At 38.7% G+C, this 21,096-nt stretch overlaps 1 protein-coding gene across 4 annotated transcripts in view; it reads right to left on the bottom strand.

Annotated features, from left to right (window-relative positions):
- LOC124287349 (regulator of G-protein signaling 7-like) overlaps nucleotides 1-21,096 on the bottom strand; it is a 130,092-nt gene that overhangs the window by 21,726 nt on the left and 87,270 nt on the right. For all 4 annotated transcript variants that reach the window (XM_046723849.1, XM_046723850.1, XM_046723851.1 and 1 more), the window contains exons 3-4: nucleotides 15,268-15,318; nucleotides 1,055-1,161 (exon numbers count right to left, since the gene is read on the bottom strand). In XM_046723849.1, coding sequence (XP_046579805.1) covers nucleotides 1,055-1,161; nucleotides 15,268-15,318 — 158 coding nt within the window. The remainder of the gene's footprint in view (nucleotides 1-1,054; nucleotides 1,162-15,267; nucleotides 15,319-21,096) is intronic.

Below are 21,096 nucleotides of genomic sequence, written 5' to 3'. Positions count from 1 at the left end.
TGTACCCATGTGGGGAATCGAAACCCGGGCCTTCGGCGTGACGAGCGAACGCTTTAACCACTAGGCTACCCCACTGCCCCTCATCATTAAAGGAGATCAGGTCAGCTGTTGGAATAATGTCGTATAGCACCTTTCTGTTATCATGAACAATGGATCAAGTCAGAATTTCATAATTATCAGTTGGTTTACACCTTTCCTTTCTTTAAAATGATGGTCATTTGTTGAAATTAATTCACAGATTGATCCAATGCAATGTAATGGCATTAGTTTGTCACTGAACAAAGCAACCAACTTCATACCAAATTATGTATAGCATGTACACAAATTACTCTTATTTCGACAGATCCCAGCTAATTGGTGATTACCGGGTAATTGAAATATGCAATATAATATCAAATCTGGCCTCACAGATCAGTTCAACCAGTTGGGAACAAACTAAGCAAAACATGTATTAATATTTATTTACATAATTATAATTTGAATTTTAAAATTTTATATTCCAAACATTCCCTTCAGTCTTCATTGAATACCAGTGTACTAAGCATGCTGGCCATAGTAAGGCCACCTTCAACCATTACAAGTCTAGTCATTACTTTACACATCATATAAAATCTACTTGAAATTACTTTTTTAAAGTCTTTGCCATCCAACTTGAATCCTAACAATAATGTTTACAGATAATTGGATATGATAATCTTGAATTATACATTACATAATACACATATAAGCTGACACATGTTTTTTCTCTACCATGAACATGAAAGCAAAGGGATGCAAAATTATTATTTGTAATTGCAGCACCTGTTGTCTGCAAGTCCTCAACTGGCTAAACAATCGTACACTGGAACCAATTTAACCCTTTAAGTGTAGTAAGGACCAACCTCTAGTATTTGAAATGAACATATTTAACAGAAGAAAATTCTTCAATTATCTTAGTAAAATATCACAAAAAAGATCTTGCCATCATTTACAGACTTGCTGGTCTGTATTGGATATATTTGTCTCGGAGAGACGTTTATACATTTGAGCTGAACATGCTCTACTTTATCCTCACCTGGAATCTGTAGTAGGTGTTGTCACTCTTGACGGAGAGCACATGGTCGTCTATTGGGAAGAAGTAGCCATGTGCAGACATTAGATGGGCCAGGTGAAGTGCTTCCACTGAAACCAGAGAAACAGTCAGTTAAACACTGGCTGCACATGTTACAGAACCACCCATTGATAAGTCACAATGGCTGCAGTAAGAAACACATTGATAAACAGTCACTATGTCTTCAGTCAGAACCACCCACTGATGAACAGCTATGATGGCAACGGTCAGAACCACCCACTGATAAACAGCCATGATGGCTACGGTCAGTACCACCAACTGATAAACAGCCATGATGGCTACAGTCAGAACCACCAACTGATAAACATCCATGATGGCTACAGTCAGAACCACCACTGGTAAACAGCCATAATGGCTACAGTCAGAACCACCAACTGATAAACATCCATGATGGCTACGTCAGAACCACCAACTGATAAACAGCCATGATGGCTACAGTCAGAACCACCCACTGATAAACATCCATGATGGCTACGGTCAGAACCAACCACTGATAAACAGCCATGATAGCTACGGTCAGAACCACCGACTGATAAGCAGCCATGATGACTACGATTAGTACCACCAACTGATAAACAGCCATGATGGCTACGGTCAGAACCACCCACTGATAAACATAGTAACAATGTCTGTGCAGTCAGTAACACATTGATAAACATAGTAACAATGTCTGTGCAGTCAGTGACACATTGATAAACATAGTAACAATGTCTGTGCAGTCAGTAACACATTGATAAACATAGTAATGTCTGTGCAGTCAGTAACACATTGATAAACATAGTAACAATGTCTGTGCAGTCAGTAACACATTGATAAACATAGTATCAATGTCTGTGCAGTCAGTAACACATTGATCAACATAGTAACAATGTCTGTGCAGTCAGTAACACATTGATAAACAGTCATAACAGAAAATGGGTGAGCAATAATCAAAATAGGTTGTCAATGTGGCTGCTCTGGCAGCCATATTAAAACATTATTAAAACCAGGCCAGGTGAACATAAGACGTAACTGAAAGTCATGTCCAGTGAGCATCCTTTGAAGCCAAGGAACTTTGCAGAAGTCCTATTGGGCAGGTACATCTGAACCAACTACATTAAACCATTCATGAAAAATCACTCACAGAAATCTTGCTCACTTAAACACTGCCAATAATCTAATATGAAGAAGTTGACAAGGAAACTACCAAAGGGATGATGAGTTAGCTGCAGTAGTTCCGGATCCCTTTGAAATATTGCCCCATAACAACACCATATGAAGGTTAGCAACTGACTCAAGCCCAAGACAGTTTGTCTTATGTTAAACATATACTGAGGGCTACAACAATTGATTTTGTTAGGTCAGTCTTTAATTATTTTGGGGTTCACCTTTTTGTTTAAAAACCAGACTCCTGTACCATGAAGGGACCTTATCTAAGAGCTAAGGTCACTTTGGGGAAAAACGTCATGGGAGAGAGGGGAAAATATTTTAATATAATACATGTAAGATTTTTTAGTGTTAATATACAAGGAGTATTTATTAACATCAGTATTGTATACTTACACATTAAATACACAATTTCCTGATCTCAAACACCTCAGTTTCTATTTTGAAAAGGGGTGGTGGGGCAGCCTAGTGGTTAAAGCGTTTACTTGTCATGCTGAAGACCCGGGTTTCATTCCCCATATGGGTACAATGTGTAAAATCCATTTCTGGTGCCGTGATATTGCTGAGATATTGCTAAAAGCAGCGTAAAAATAAACTTACTCACTCACTCTATGTTGAAAAAGCCAAAAAAATCTTTGTAAGGTTTCAGCAAAAATGTATTTATAAATTTTCTTACAGTATTGTGGTTAATGAGTCAGAATGACATTAATTTACCTTTTCGTCAAAATTTACAAAAAAGAATTTTGTTAACAATCAAGGTCCATCTTTTGACGGTGGGTAACAACAGGTACAACACATTGTCAGCCTTCAGGCATTATTCCAGACATCGGAATCTTCTCCAGCAGCAACATAAGCATTAACTCCTTTCATAATTCTACAGAACGAATTGACATTACTCAAACTATCTGTTTCATATCAGTTCAACCTCTTTCCCTGATGTTGCTTTCAATCATTACCGGCCATGTTACAACTGCTGCAGAAAATGCCTGCATTTTACGACGGCAAAGGAATCAAGGGCCTTTCCTTGACTTTTTGTGAAATTCTGACACCAAATCAAGCTTAAGAGTCAATTGAACGATCGGAGACGTTGAGAACAGTGTGTAATCAATATTGAGCAACTGCCTACAGAAATAGACAGATGACAAGGACAATGACCACAACTGCTCCCTCCTCTCAAGTTGTCCTGTGCTCTACAACCCGATATTAGCGCTAAGACGATTGTAACACCCATACTTTAACATAGACTTAGGACAACTGTAGCAGAAGGATCAATCCGGGGATTAGGGCTGTGGCCTCTTCAGGGTCCAGTTTCACAAAGTCATGCTGGAGCTAAGATGATCGTAGCTCCAACAGCCAACAAAGGCTACAGCAATCATAGCGTTAAGAAATCTTTGTGGATGTAGTCAGGTCTGCATTGAGGTCATACTGATGCCTTGCAAGATTAAACTTAATACTTCGTTAATTTTCTGTTGTTTCAGCAAAATTATACAATCAGAAAATATATAACATTGTTAGTGAGGGTTTTCTTCTCATTTGTCTGACTGCTCTATCATTGATGTATAAGGAAATGATACAGCCATAAAAACTTAAATTTATTTCTTTTCAGATTTATAGTATGTAGTTGCTGGCCATTGAAAATAACTCATAATAAAAAAAACTCTTCTCAGACAAAATTTAACACATATACCTTTTCTGATAAAATTCGAAACACCACTGTTTTACTACTAAATGGATATTTTCCCAATCAGCTTAAGGCCAACTTCTATGGAGTTCTATGGATATACAACTTCTTTAATATAATATGAGCGACGTTTTGGTGTAGCTACTAACACCGTTATCAAGCAAGTGATGTAAGGTCATATACTATTCACACTTTGCTAACGATCAAATCATGCATTCAACAGAAAACTATGATTTGGGGTCAAATTTGGTTTAAATATCTAAGCTTATTGTTAGCATGGATCCTAGGTTTCAGTATGTCATTGCATCTTGTGGACAACATACCTGCTATTGACAGGTATTGTTTATTTGTCAATGACTCATTCCCGATTTGCAAAATGGTTGATTGGTGCCATGAAAATCATTTTTATGATTACACATGTATCAAGAGCATAAGGTTAGATTAAAGTGACTGTTTGCCTAAAGAGGGGTTACCATATCATTATATATTTATCCAGTTTAAAATGGATACAATATCACATTATAAATCTACGTTTAAGCAAAGTTGTGAATTTGTATGATCCTTATCAAAGTGAAAGTAGTATATACTGAAATTTCATTTATTAGTCTACCAAAGCGAAAATTAGCTGAAATCTCAAAACATAAAAAATAACATATGAAAAGTGTGGCCTTAGGCAAAACCAAAACCATTGTACCATTTACAAGAAAGCTCTATTATACAGAGTGAAACATCACACATACGACATCAAGAGAATCATTGTGCCTCCCCTCCCCGATACAAGAGACAAAACCAAGCATTACCCTGACCATGAATCTAAGTCTCTGTCTCTGTCTCATCATAGGGCCCTGCAGTATTGTTGCATCCAGACTTTATGGTTGTGCTAAAGGATTACTTTATGATCATGAACAGAAGAACCTCCAGTGTCCATTTAAATAACATTCATCATAGTATACTCATACACAAAGATCTCCTTGGGTGTTGTCACTAATCTTTCTGTGTGCTTGAGAAAAATACTTGATTGTGTAAATATTAAAGATTTGAATTTTGTTTATTGCTTAATCCATGATTCAGAAGATACAGGAAAAGAAACATTCTTTCATTCTTATCCTTTGATATCTAATATATGAACAATTGATAACAGAGGACATAGGAAGATTTCAGCTACTTTAAATTCAACTTATGCTAATACATGTATATTCACATTGTAAAATGACGAGCGTGCGCTACAATCTGATTGGTAGAGAAACACTGTAGAATGGTACTGGATTCCTGACACCATAGAATTCCATATGTTATATATGTCTCACAACTGTTTCAGTTCACTTTTGACATATTTTTTACCATGATAAATAACAATACTTTAACAGATTTAAAATAACGTTGGATTGTAAGTTTTCTGACACCATACCTTTTTGGATGGCATTGTTTACTCTTTAGGCAGGTTGCATCACAAACACATTGTAAATACTTGAACGATAATTAAGTAGTGAGATAGTGAGGTAAAGTAGTCCGATAAGTTACTGACATGTTTTACAATTGTTCATAAGATAATCAAGAAAGCAAAAGATGTTCCTAATAAGCAGCCAAAAATGTGTAACACACCGATACATCATAACTGCAATATTAAAAACTTGGGTACAGTCATCACCATAACTGATACACAAAGAGATGATTTGCATAAACATGTCTCTTTTGTATTGAAATTCATAACTTATAAAAGTCTATATGAGATCCCAGTTTCACTCCAGTGAATTCTGTAGGCTTGCATCCTGTCCAGATCACAACTAACTTTTATGTCTTCTCATTCTGGTTTTGCTGACTATGTGACTGCATATCCGACTGCATGATTCCTATGCAATATGGGTCAAGTGTGTTTCTCAAAAGGTCTGCTGTCATCACGTCCCTGGCAGGACCAGCAAACGATCCTCCATAGCCAACCAAATCTGATATAATGTGGCCTGAGCGGTCCCAGAGCCCATCATGTCTGTTAAGTTGAAGGTGTCCCATGATGGACATCACAATGGTGGTAGTCCCACTTGTGACCTGTGATTTCCATACCCTTTATTGCATGGCTGAACTGCAGCAGTGATAATCTTGGCAATAAAAGAACATTTCTTGACGTTGAAACAGGAAGTGATCCAAACAATTACAAATGTTCCCGGACATGTAAGGAAATCGGTACCAACGGTAAAACTAGGGCTTCCATGTACCACGAAACAATACTCTGAAGAACTACATAATTTCATTATGGAATATTGACTTTAATATTTTCAGCTTTGCCAACACAACTAAATCAATGCCTTTTAAAACTTTATTTCGACTTCATCTTGAAAGCTCTAATTTGTGTAACATTTCCGATGTTAGTTTGACCCATACCTCCCCTTCTCTGCAGTGGAACGTACACATCGAGCAGAGCCAGGAGGGTTTGCAAGAAATCTAGGGCATCGCTCAAGTAGACTGAAATTTAGGTAGTTTGAAGTGGTTGCGCTGATGGCGTCATTGGCCGATAGTGTAATGCTGGCTGTAAAACACCGTCACAGATCAATACGATAGACGGGGAGGAAACAGGCAAATCAAGTGACCGGCCTCCTCCTTCAATCTCAGCTTGCATAACACCAAACTGCTCCCAGCTGCAGAATGTTAGACCAGCTGGAGTTAGTGAGGGAGGGGGCACATGGTGGGAGGGAAACATGCCCTTTACACCTCTGAAGTTATAACAACAATATCCACTTGCACAACAGAAATATTCTGCTGCAACCTTATTTCAGTATTTAAGGTATATTTCCTCTTTTAACTAAATCTATAAAATCTACGTCATAAAAGCAAAGATATATCATAAAAACAATTATAAAAAATTAAGTTAATTTTTCAGCAAAATAAACATTTATCAAAGGACAGTGACCAGGTATATTACAAATGTCTACAATCTACTCCGTGCAGATGTCAACCTTGCCGCCAATGGCTGCCGAGTGATTGACAAATGGCAATAGCAATCTAAGACATTTAGAATAGGATTATGACAAGTTGGGTCCAGCTATTTACTATACAATATCTGTCATAATTGCTCCTCAGATTCTCGCCTGAATTTCCTCCAAGTTCCATGAACACGACAGACCCATTAATGACGTAAATTGAACTCAATTTCACTCAGGCAGGTAACAATTTGTCATGATAAAAATAGCCCATCAATGCCCCTTAAGGCTGGAACAAATTCATGTACAACAGTGGTTCGTGGTGTTGTGCTGAGCTGGGAAAACCAGCAAAGCGAAGACTAGCTGGGACAAGGCACCCAGCGGGAATATTCAGTGTATCTCAGTAGGAAAGGAATCTTCAGAGGCCAAGCATTTTTCCTTGGACAAAGTGGTTTGTTGACATTGGATCTTGAAGTTAGGGGTTGAGGTTTGGTGGTAAGCGCTGATGAAATATTACCCATTTCTGATTCCCTATGGAGATGTTGGGTGTTGCTTTGTCTTGTGGTGCTGTTTAACATTTCATTGTACTGTGCAAGTTTTAAACATTGCCTTTGGGGACATGTGCTCTTAGTATTGTTTCATTATCTGTATAAGATGTAAGGTACATACGAGGGAAATTCAAATGATCTTAATAATATATTTGAATTGTTTTAAACTGACAAACACATTAAGACCTGTAACTGAATTGTTTAACATTGTTCATTAACTCTGAAAGAAGGTGTTTTTATGTACAGACAATAATAATGATGTTGGAATTTTTGTTTGAAACAAGGGATTTGTTGGACAGACTTTCTAGAAGTTGATGAGTTTGTAAGAAAAACATTCAACTTTATGGACAACTAGGGGTTTACTGCAAACAGTGAAATTTTAATGTAGATCGTCATCAAGCTGGAGTATTGGAAGGTATATATATATATACATGACATGTTGTGATTAGCCATAGATTAATGCTGACAATGACAACAGGTGGTTGACAAGATGTAGCGTGCAGATAACTGGATGAAATCAGCACAATGGTAGGAAGAACAGAAAGTGTAGGTTTTCTTATATACAAAGAATTTGTTTCAAAATACATACAAGTCAAATTTAAACTTTATTTCAGACAAAATGTGAAGGTTTATGGTCGAACAACATCAGTAGCTATTGGATGCTGATTGACATCGCTACTGTGAGATCTTCTACCCTGTGCATAAGGTGACCCCTTTCAAACTCTAGGTATGAAAAACTTTCCTTATATGTGGTAATATATGGTACAAGCCAAAATCCATGTTATAACATGGTTTGTATACATGAGTCATGTTTATGTCAAACAATTAGATACAGATAAACTTTTCAACATACACTTTCACTTTTGTTAAACATACAGTCCACAAAAATCCTTATTTAATGTTGAAATATGTGGGTGTCCAGCCATACTACACAGTGACACATTTAACTTTAATTCTAAAAAATAAAGCATATTTGGTGTATGGCAATATTCTTTTTAAGTTAACGAGTGAGAGAAAGCAGGTTTGTTTTTTTAAACACATGCACATTAACATTTGAGGAATATGACAGCAGTCTGTGAAAAATGATACTATGCCGGACAATACTGTGATCGACACCATGATCATAGACTATGAAACTGGGCTTTGATAACATGCATGAAGGAGGTTCCCTTTAATGACCACCTGATCCTGTTAGTTGCCTCTCATGACAAACAAAATCAACTTGGATCTTGACGGTGGAGAGGAGTTGTTGATGAGCGAGATGAAGGCGATGGTGGTCGTTCCAAACTGAGCTATGGTGGAGAATGAGTCCAGGGTATATATCTGGACCTAATGGAGATACAGCAGGAACATCGAGGAAGCGATGTATGTAATACTATACAAATTGTTCAGGAACAAATAAGGGCCTTTTTAAGGGCCTTCCCCTAGATTCAAGGATATCTGAATTAAACATTTCATTATCCTTGCCACCATATACCCATGAAAATGTGATACACTTTGGGCATTTATAATAATTCATTACATATTTGAGGCAGAGTCGGTGGAATAGCTGATCAATGGAATAGACAATGGTTACTGACACTGGACAGATTGTAAACAGATTGTATCCTTTAAATCAGTCAAAATCTTGACAGCATTTTCATGGCCCGTGAAGGTAGAATGTCTTCATGGACATTTTAGAACAATTGCCAAAGTTTAAAGCCTTTCAACGTTTGTATATACACTAGAACCAAGGTTGACCATCAAAGCTGAAACCTTTCAGAAGGACCTAACATGCACAAAGAAACAATATGCTGTTTTGAGATTCATTCCAGAAACATCTAGACAACTCTATCCAGATTCTAAATCCCACCTGTTTCCATGGGAACAACAAAAATCAAAATTCCTAAAATTAACAAATCAGCAAAACCTCCAATTCTCCAACAGGTTGATATATGAGAAATGAGAATTGATTCTGAGAAATGCTCCACAAAATAAAAATACCATAAAAGGATGTACAAAACAAACATGGCGATCTCTATACAGCCTGATTTCACACTGAAGGATATTTTTTCTTTAAGATTTTCTCATAAATTTTGTTAAAAGAAATAGTAAAATATAAAATACGCATACTAAATGTCTTGTAGTTTGCTAATTGTGTTGATTCTTGCTTCCATTCATCACTCATGGACTGGTTGTCATCAAACGACGACCCCGGAAATATTTCCCTGCATACTTACTCTACATAATGTATTTTTTAAACAAACAGATCACTGCTGCCGTTTAGCTAATTCCAGTTCCTTTGAAATAGATAAAACAATCTTCTAACAGTCTTCAAACACAGAAGACATTATGCTATTTGAGGAACACTAGTATTGATTTATTTCTTCACACTTGAGGCTCCATGGGACTGGATTTCTTGACAATACTCTATAGGGAAATAGTATAAACGTGTAGCATTACCACATGCTGGCTTTGCACTGAAGGAATATTATCCTGAAACTGGTCTAAATAGAAATGCTTGTTTGCTTTAAATGGTAAATAAAAGATAAAAAACTATTTCATATCATCATAAAAATGTTCCTGATACACACAGAGTTGATTGAAGAATTCTGACTCTATCATTAGCATGTGTTTTTGATTCACTACAAAATAGGGATGATGTTCATGAAAAGACGAATATCCTGCCATACCAGTTAAAGCCATCACAAACACATGCACAGGCAAGACAGCTGATCACCTGAAAAAGCATGGGAATGTATGGTAGAAGTCAAATATGAAATTTTGCATCAGACATAATTTTTGGTTGCTGATGCAATATATTTAGAAATGTCCCTCTCATGGCTGCCATAAAAGGTCTTGAAAGTAAAGATGCCTGAGTATTGTAACCTTGTTCAAACCTTTTTTGAATATCTTTCAAGCAAGAGATGATTGAAATCTACATAGAAAGAGCATCCTCAACTGTACCTCATAGGTTGTGAACTTTAGATACCAAATACTGGAGCCATTGCAATATTGCTCAACTTAATAAATATATAGGAACTGAAGCAATCTCTCTTGTTTTCTAGCCTTGTGGAGGTGAAGCTATTTCAATCTGAATTTTAACTCACTGAACCAAATATGAAATCAATGTCAAATAAACATAAAACAATTCTTAACCATTCCATATCTTTAAACCATTAAGCCACACATATTTTCACATACATTTCGAATTAAACTCCATAACCCTATTTCCTCTACCCAATTAGACATCCATGTAAAACTAAACCAATCAAACTATAAACCATTCTTAACACACATTAATCAGATATACTTTCATAATACCTTAGATGTTTTTTTCAGAACTTGATATTGTTCAGGTTATGATGTATTACAAGAAAGACACCTGCATTTTTCATTCTCTTTAAATCTGTAACTTAAAGGAACTACTATTATCATGAACATAAGATTTGCATAGACAGGTGTGGACACACAGTCATGGCCTTGTGCAAATTTTGATCAGAAAGAAGGTGATACCTTACTTCAAGTTGAGGAATAAGTGGGCCAACTCAACTCTGATGAGTTGCTTCCCTCTGTGTAATGAATAAACATACAAATTAGAGAGTACAATGGACATCACTTTCACCCCTGGAATCAATGGCAGCCAGAAATTACATGGCAGATAAAAAATGGCCTTCCATCATCACAATCTATTTCAAGATATGGATAATGACCATGCTTAACAGTTCTCTCAGCCATCAGATTAACAAAGTCTTGATCACATTGGCTTTTTTAATTAATGCAGCATAGTTTCATTTTCAAAGACAAACTGTATCTGTTCCATTTAATATCGGCGACACAATCGTCTTGTCAAATTTTCAACCATACTGAAACGTGACTTTCTCTTTGGTTTTAGTGACCTAGAGACCTTTCTGGAATGATCAAATAATGCTTGGAGTTATTCAAATGGCAAAAGGTAATCAAATTTACTGCCACACCACAAGTGACAAACTGTGCTCTTGGAGTGGCCCATTTTCATTATTGAATAACAATATGTTCTTAAGAGTGGAGTACTTTTCGTTAAATTGATCCAATGTCTTTGAACATGAGTACACTGTCTTCACACAGTAACTTCTTCCTTAAACATGTCAAATACTTAAATGTTACATTTCCACTAGTTGGTGCCTGGCATACTGATATGCATGCTGGGTCTCTACACTGGAGCACATGTAGGACTTAGATCTGTGGCAGTCTTGTATGCATGTTGGGTCTCTACACTGGAGCACATGTAGGACTTAGATCTGTGGCAGTCTTGTATGCATGTTGGGTCTCTACACTGGAGCACATGTAGGACTTAGATCTCTGGCAGTCTTGTATGCATGTTGGGTCTCACTGGACACTGTAGGACTTAGATCAGTCCTGTATGTGTTGGATCTCTACACTGGACATGTAGGACTTAGATCTCTGGCAGTCCTGTATGCATGTTGGGTCTCTACACTGGAGCACATGTAGGACTTAGATCTGTGGCAGTCTTGTATGCATGTTGGGTCTCTACACTGGAGCACATGTAGGACTTAGATCTGTGGCAGTCTTGTATGCATGTTGGGTCTCTATACTGATATGATTTTAATGTGACTGAAGGACAGGATCCCACTACACATGTAGGACTTAGATCTGTTCATTTCACCTTTGTCAACTTGACCAAACATGTGTTGCAACTACTCATTTCCACCTAACTTCCTTAACCCCAAGATGGCAGAGGCGACAGGTGAGACATTACCCTTTGGTCCTGGTTCAAGTTCCAGGTTCAACCGGATTCTGAGCAATTGTGGGTCAGTGGCATACCCACGCTCATGTTCAAGTGATGCCGAGATACACGGCGCTGTATCATCTGTATCGGCGATCCAGTACCGTTTGTATGACAATCCCACATAAATTGTGAAAAATCATGTTAAATATCAGCTTAAAGTATCTTTCCACAAGATAAATGTTGGCCACACAAATCCTAGATTCAGCAAGAGGCTTTATTTAATGCATCCATTACGTTTCATCATGCAGTATCATGTCCTAAATCTGATTAAATAATAGGGATACAGAATAATGAGCAATCAATTACCACAACTATAGATTGATGGTGCACCACAGACTGGTCTGATGCAGAACAGGATCCTGATCTGCTTAAGATAAAAATATGTACAGAAAACTATTTTTTCAAAGGATCAAATTACCTGCCTGAAGGATGACTGTTGGTATGAACTGATCAGTATTAATTACATGTGTGAAAGGCTAGATGTATTTAAAACCATGAAATTCTAACTGCAATCTTTTTTCAGAGACTCATTTAAATTTAGAATAAAGTAGTTAGATAATCTACTAAAGGTTGCAGATGACAATGCAAATTTAAATGCAATTGCTTCTTAAGGTTGTGAAACTAACAAGGTGAAGTTGTACCAAGACCATATGCCACACAACTGATTCCATCAACTTTCTGCCTTGAACATTTCTCCCGCTATCTCTCTAAAGTAAAATATTGAGCCAATATTCATTTTCATGAAATGATTGAATTACAAAAATGCAAGCTGAGTAAAATTAGACATTGGAAGTAGTTGTGAAATTAGCTGTGGCCTTCTATTGTTGCACAACAAACGGTTGCGGGGGAAGCAGTTTTTGTCTAGGCAAGTCAGATTTCAACACAAGCGTATCTAGGCAACGCACTTTGATGTGAATTAAAGGAAAATGTGATAATCAGGAAGAAATCACCATTAAACTAGGGCACATACACTGCTATTATCAGGCTAGTCACAGAGTGGGTGGAGATATGGCTCTCAAACAAGTCTCAGAGTTGAAGGACAGCTGGTACTGTTGTAGATTACCTCTGCATGTGACACAGATACAACTCCCCTCAAGCTAATCACAGAGGTGGAGAAGATACTACTCCCCTCAAGCTAGCTACTCCCTCAAGCTAGTCACAGAGGTGGAGAGGATACTAAGCTAGTCACAGAGGTGGAGAAGATACTACTCCCCTCAAGCTAGTCACAGAGGTGGATGAGATACTACTCCCCTCAAGCTAGTCACAGAGGTGGAGAAGATACTACTCCCCTCAAGCTAGTCACAGAGGTGGATGAGATACTACTCCCCTCAAGCTAGTCACAGAGGTGGATGAGATACTACTCCCCTCAAGCTAGTCACAGAGGTGGAGAAGATACTACTCCCCTCAAGCTAGTCACAGAGGTGGATGAGATACTACTCCCACCAAATACAAAAACACAGCTATCATGTTTAAGTATGTAGAACATACATTATTACTGAATAATTAAAGTAACTGGTGGTTTTATTGACTGTTCCTTATTTAACACTACACTCAGCAATATTCCAGGTATATGACAGTGGCCTGTTAATAATGAAGTCTGGACCAGACAATCCAGTGATTGACACCATGATCATCAGTCTACTCAAGAGGAACCTCTGTCAGGGAGCCTGACTACCCGATACGGTTAGTCACCTCTTAAAGAAGCACTGGTTGCTGAAAACATACCTTCATGAGTAAAAGAATTATGGATATATTGTGTGATGTGGATGAATGCTGTACTCATGACTACATATTATCGTTTACTTTCAGTTATCAATTGACTGTCCACAATAAGATCAAATCATGTTGCCTCAGCCCATACAGCTTATCTGACATACCAACATCACTGACCTTCGACCTATAACAAGGAAAATATTAAAACACTCACATAATAAATTGTCATAGGTTAGCTTTAGAAACCATGATATATCATTAATGAATTTGAACATTTGCAAATATCTTTCATAAAGTTAAAACACTTTTACCAAAGGAACCTAATATGTAAAACTACATTGTCCGAAACACTCAAATTAAAATAAAACAATTTCATCCCAGAATGTGGGCAGTGGGGTATCCCAGTGGTTAAAGCGTTTGCTCATCACGGAAAAGACCTGGGTTCGATTCCCCACATAGGTACAATGTATGAAGCCGATTTCTGGTGCTCCCCACTGTGATATTGCTGGAATATTGCTAAAAGTGGGGTAAAACCAAACTCCCTCACTCACACATCCCAGAATTAATTCAGCGCCAGGATCAGAAAGGGCAATTAAGAAGACTAAACATCAAATCTTTCCTTGCAGACAGCCCTGTTTGCAGGACATCACACAAACAATAAACACAACATTAATTTTTGTTCTGTTATGCCACAGAGTGCTCTGCTTGAACCCCTGGGGCAGAATGCTAGACACATGTAGGTGGAACATCTATTGCCCCAAATCTCAATCACTGTACAGGTCCATCAAAACCTCATTGAATAGGTCGATCATCTCCTGACCCAATCATCCTGCTCTGAAGAAGCAGTGTGTCTGACAGGGTGTGAAATACAAAGTTACTGCTAACCACAGCCTCATTTGTTTCCGATAATTAAGACCACAAATACACACATAATACTCTGCTCTTGTCATAAATTTTCTTGCACCCAAGGAACTGTTTCCATGCAGCTTCAAAGGCATTTGAACTCCGAACGGTACACTTATATTCTGCTTGTGCAACCAAGCCACACAAATGAATACCTTTCAAGACGGACACTTTTTCTCACAGTCACATGTGGAAATACAGCATTATTGGAAATACAGCCTTTTGACTTGTACAGAAATTACCAAACAAATTTATAATTTCTGTATCATTCAATAAATTCTGGATATTTCTGCAATGGAAATGCAATGTGAAACAGATGATTTGGTTACCATAATAACAATTCTAAAGGTGGTACAAAGATACTGACAAGGCCCTACACTGATAACGGATACGGTCTTGGAACAGAAGACTCTTCACTATCTAAGGATGAGGTAAGATTCTTACAAGGTCATATTGATTACAGAAAATTTAAGATGGCTGCTCACCTTGGTCCTCCACATCCAGGTTCCTCATCATCCAGCTGACCAGATCCTGACCTGGAAAATACAATACAGAGGCATCAGTGAATTCCTACATGGATAAAAAAATAGATGAAATCATCATATACACATCCTGGAAGAACAGGGAGTCTGGCCAAGTGTTCCCCCTTCCCACCATTTGTTAGTTCCCCTTTGGATTGCTTGGGCACCATTTGTTGTAACATTGTCCTAAAGTTTGTAATATGATTATGCTTAATTTCTTTTACACCACGGTTCTTTCTGGGCAGATGTTTGCAACCTTGTAACATTTTATATAATGTTTGTAATATGTTGTCAACAGTGATGTGTGGTACAGTTTATATGTGTGGTACAGTGTTAACAGTGATGTAACAGTGTGTGGTACAGTGATGTGTGGTACAGTTTATAACATGTTAACAGTGATGTGTGGTACAGTTTATAACATGTTCACAGTGATGTGTGGTACAGTTTACAACACCCAAATTGATTACCATTAATACATTTGCACTGAAATTCATGCACTGATTGCACATGCTTAAAATGTGCATCTTTATTGTGTGGGAGTGTCTTTATGAAGAAACTGCACAATAGCCACATTTTGCCAAGAATGAATGTCAACTTTATTTGCAAGAAAAAGGTAACTTTCAAGTTGTTGAAATGCCCGGTAAAATACGAGGAAACATGTCCATTTCTGTAGTTTTCTGAGCCAGGAACCATAATGCATCTGCTATCAAAATAGATGAAATATGAAACGTTCATTTTCAACACTTCTATTCAGAATATTACTAACATGTATCAGTCATGCTGATTTTACGAAACTAGATATTTTTTAATTTCCCGAGTGAGTTTATGAAATTCCATCCAAATCGCATGTTATGTCAAAAATTCCAAACACATAATCAATCAACAGAAGACTATAAAAATACTTAACCAAATTCTGAACTTACTTTTTTACATAACTATTGAACTAATGATAAATCAGCGGCAGACATTTCTGATTTCCTTCTTAGAACATGACTTGAAGCTCCTAAACATGAAGCTTATGTGTACACTCAGCCTCAGGACTACAGCAATACGAAGCTTCTGCCAGGACCCTTCTCAACCCAGGGGATTTCGGTTTCAAGGTCATTACCTCTTTCCAAACTAGGTCTCCTGAATGATCATCTTCCACTGGACAAAAAATGATAATGATGGCGTAACATGAATTTCAGCAGGTTCTCCATTGATAAATCCTGCCTTGACTTGGCCCAAAAGTAAACACAGGATATTATATGAGAGCTCATGTCATACTATGTTTACGACACGAGTGCTGAAGTGTTGGTATTTCCTGAGCAAGAGCGAGAGAAATACCCGTATTTAGGCACTCTTGTCGTAAACATAGTATGATATGGGCATGAATAAAATGTTCTATTTATTACCAAAGTTGTCAAATTGAGGAAAATAAATCCAAATCTACTTTCAAACATAGGCTGTCTACACGCCGTCGCCGCATTGTTCATGACGTCACGTCACCATGATGAAGTGATATTTTGCCCTAGGGCATTGTATTAAAAATATGATATTTTCTCCTTCGTAGGTAATAAAAAGCACTACAATCCATGTGAAAACACTGTCAATGTTCACACCAGTGCCACAATGGATAGTGCCAAAGTACAGTGATGGGTTTGTGGTCACCATTTGATTGTTTCTATAGCATAATTAAAGAAATCAGTGCCTCTTTTAACTACAGAGGGTATTTTAATTGTCCAAAGACACCAATCAATGACTGTTTTGACATTCATGCACATTAACTGATCCAGTGTGACAATGAATCTGGATTGGCCAAGCAGTCATAAAGTAGGTCTGTACAATGATCAGCATCTGGAAACAAAGGCAAGGTGTCACGGTTTGGAGAAGATGATGAGTCTGTCATGCAAAGGCAAGGTGTCACGGTTTGGAGAAGACGATGAGTCTGTCATGCAAAGGCAAGGTGTCATGGTTTGGAGAAGATGATGAGTCTGTCATGCAAAGGCAAGGTGTCACGGTTTGGAGAAGACGATGAGTCTGTCATGCAAAGGCAAGGTGTCACGGTTTGGAGAAGACGATGAGTCTGTCATGCAAAGGCAAGGTGTCACGGTTTGGAGAAGACGATGAGTCTGTCATGCAAAGGCAAGGTGTCACGGTTTGGATGAAAATCCATGGAAGCTGCCCAATAGTAAGGAACACCAACAACAGGAAAACTGAACTTCATCTGAGGCAGATTTGGTCTTGTGATGACCTGGTGCCTGGACTATGAAGAATGAAGGTTCATTCACCAGTGTTACCACAGGAAGCCATGGAATACACAGAATGAGTCTATTTACATAACCCTTTTCAAGGAGTAAGACATGACTTGTGGCTAACACAGACTTGTTGGAATCTTACCATGAAAATTCTTCGAGAATGGACCCAGGTAGGGGAAAAAATGATTATTTTTATATTTTAATAAAATACTGCACTAACAATGAATAACATAGGTATAGCATTTTTAATGGTTTCTATGCACTGGTTACTATAAATTAAACTCTAAAATGACAAGGAAACAATATTTAAGGACCAAGTTGTCTGAAAGTAAGTTCATATAGATTTGCATTTGAGTACTCTTTGTGGTTTAAGCGCAAGCCTCATGTAAAAGACAAATTGTAATGGTTATGTATTACATTCATTGTACTGTCAACTCTGACCTGGTTTATTTCAGGTGCCGTAATATCAAAGGAGTTCAACAATGTTTACACCATCCAGCCCAGTTTGCCAGCTACATCCAAGAATTACCTGCTGGCGGACTTAAGACCACAATATCTGGCTCACCATTCAATTCACTGTTGTCTCCAAACCTTAGAATGTCAATTAAAATGTATGACAAAACTCATACCAGACACAACATAAAATGTGACTTTCACTCTGAAGCAGATATTTGTTCATTAGCCTGGGGTTTAGCAAAAATAATTATCAATTGTCTGGTAGCAGTATACTGTTCATGTTTATAATGATCCAACCAGACAATAGGATAGTTCCGGTCTGGCAAATAATCCTGTATCGACATAACTCCTGCAATAATACCATACACAGAATACTACTCTTTTACAACAAGGTACCCTTCATATTTCAAGCATAGACAACTTTTTGTGCCAGAAATCCAATTTTGTAAACAGATGGATATAGCATAATAAGTGGCAGTTATAAAATATCATTGATCTTAAGTATGGACAATAGAAGAAGCAACATAGAGTGCTTTCTGAAATATATCGCCAAGCAATTGCCACTAGGCTATTAAAGTCGAAGATGTCCTCATTATGCAAATAGCCTGCCCATCATGCTAAACAAATGCCTAAACAATACAGTCCTCCAGGCTGTCACTCCCCAGAGACCTCCAGATCACCCATATCTTGCATAGCCAGTTCACTGATTACCTGATAGCAATGGGGGTTGCTTGCATGGGGGATCTCGAACAGAGGCAGAGCTCCATTCTCATCAATATCATTTGTGAGATTCCAGCTTTGAAATGACTAGCATAAGACTTTTTTTTTAGAAACAATTAGCCACAGTTGTATTGTTCAGTTGGGATTCTTCATTGCTGATCAATAACAAGGGAAGAGAGCTAATTAAGATATAATTCCATGGAGCCCTGCCAAGCATGTGACTCAGGACTTTGGGGACATTCATGTGCACTGTGACTGAAGTAGGTGGCCAACCAATGCCAATTTCTGTAGCTTGACAACAAAGACCCCTCACTTTTTAGCTTGACAACCCTGACTCTCACTTGTAGCTTGACAACCCTGACTCTCACTTGTAGCTTGACAACCCCGACTCTTACTTGTAGCTTGACAACCCTGACTCTCACTTGTAGCTTGACAACCCTGACCCCTCACTTGAAGCTTGACAACCCTGACTCTCACTTGTAGCTTGACAACCCTGACTCTCACTTGTAGCTTGACAACCCTGACTCTCACTTGTAGCTTGACAACAATGACCCCTCACTTGTAGCTTGACAACCCTGACTCTCAATTGTAGCTTGACAACCATGACTCTCACTTGAAGCTTGACAACCCTGACTCTCAATTGTAGCTTGACAACCATGACTCTCACTTGTAGCTTGACAACCCTGAATCTCAATTGTAGCTTGACAACCCTGACTCTCACTTGTAGCTTGACAGCCATGACTCTCACTTGTAGCTTGACAACCCTGACCCTTCACTGTAGCTAGACAGCCATGACTCTCACTTGTAGCTAGACAACCATGACCCTTCACTGTAGCTGGACAACCATGACCCTTCACTGTAGCTGGACAACTATGACCCTTCACTGTAGCTAGACAACCATGATCCTTCACTGTAGCTAGACAACCATGATCCTTCACTGTAGCTAGACAGCCATGATCCTTCACTGTAGCTAGACAACCATGATCCTTCACTGTAGCTAGACAACCATGATCCTTCACTGTAGCTAGACAACCATGATCCTTCACTGTAGCTAGACAACCATGACCCTTCACTGTAGCTAGACAGCCATGACCCTTCACTGTAGCTAGACAACCATGACCCTTCACTGTAGCTGGACAACTATGACCATTCACTGTAGCTAGACAACCATGACCCTTCACTGTAGCTAGACAACCATGATCCTTCACTGTAGCTAGACAGCCATGATCCTTCACTGTAGCTAGACAACCATGACCCTTCACTGTAGCTAGACAACTATGACCATTCACTGTAGCTAGACAACCATGACCCTTCACTGTAGCTAGACAACCATGATCCTTCACTGTAGCTAGACAACCATGATCCTTCACTGTAGCTAGACAACCATGACCCTTCACTGTAGCTGGACAACCATGACCCTTCACTGTAGCTAGACAACCATGACCCTTCACTGTCCTTCACTAGCTAGACAACCATGATCCTTCACTGTAGCTAGACAACCATGATCTTTCACTGTAGCTAGACAACCATGACCCTTCACTGTAGCTAGACAACCATGACCCTTCACTGTAGCTAGACAACCATGATCCTTCACTGTAGCTAGACAGCCATGATCCTTCACTGTAGCTGACAACCATGATCCTTCACTGTAGCTGAACAACCATGATCCTTCACTGTAGCTAGACAGCCATGACCCTTCACTGTAGCTGTAGCCATGATCCTTCACTGTAGCTGAACCCATGATCCTTCACTGTAGCTAGACAACCATGATCCTTCACTGTAGCTAGACAGCCATGATCCTTCACTGTAGCTAGACAACCATGATCCTTCACTGTAGCTAGACAACCATGACCCTTCACTGTAGCTAGACAACCATGACCCTTCACTGTAGCTGGACAGCCATGACCCTTCACTGTAGCTGACAACCATGATCCTGTCCTTCACTGGACAGACAGCCATGATCCTTCACTGTAGCTAGACAGCCATGACCCTTCACTGTAGCTAGACAACCATGACCCTTCACTGTAGCTAGACAACCATGACCCTTCACTGTAGCTAGACAGCCATGATCCTTCACTGTAGCTAGACAGCCATGATCCTTCACTGTAGCTGGACAGCCATGATCCTTCACTGTAGCTAGACAACCATGATCCTTCACTGTAGCTAGACAACCATGACCCTTCACTGTAGCTAGACAGCCATGACCCTTCACTGTAGCTAGACAGCCATGATCCTTCACTGTAGCTAGACAGCCATGATCCTTCACTGTAGCTAGACAGCCATGATCCTTCACTGTAGCTAGACAGCCATGATCCTTCACTGTAGCTGGACAGCCATGACCCTTCACTGTAGCTAGACAGCCATGATCCTTCACTGTAGC

This window comes from Haliotis rubra, unplaced genomic scaffold, assembly GCF_003918875.1.
Source record: "Haliotis rubra isolate DU_JTF1 unplaced genomic scaffold, ASM391887v1 Scf40, whole genome shotgun sequence".
Classification (NCBI taxonomy): Eukaryota; Metazoa; Mollusca; class Gastropoda; order Lepetellida; family Haliotidae; genus Haliotis; species Haliotis rubra.
Note: the sequence above shows the minus strand (reverse complement) of the source record. Positions and strands in the feature narration are given on the sequence as shown.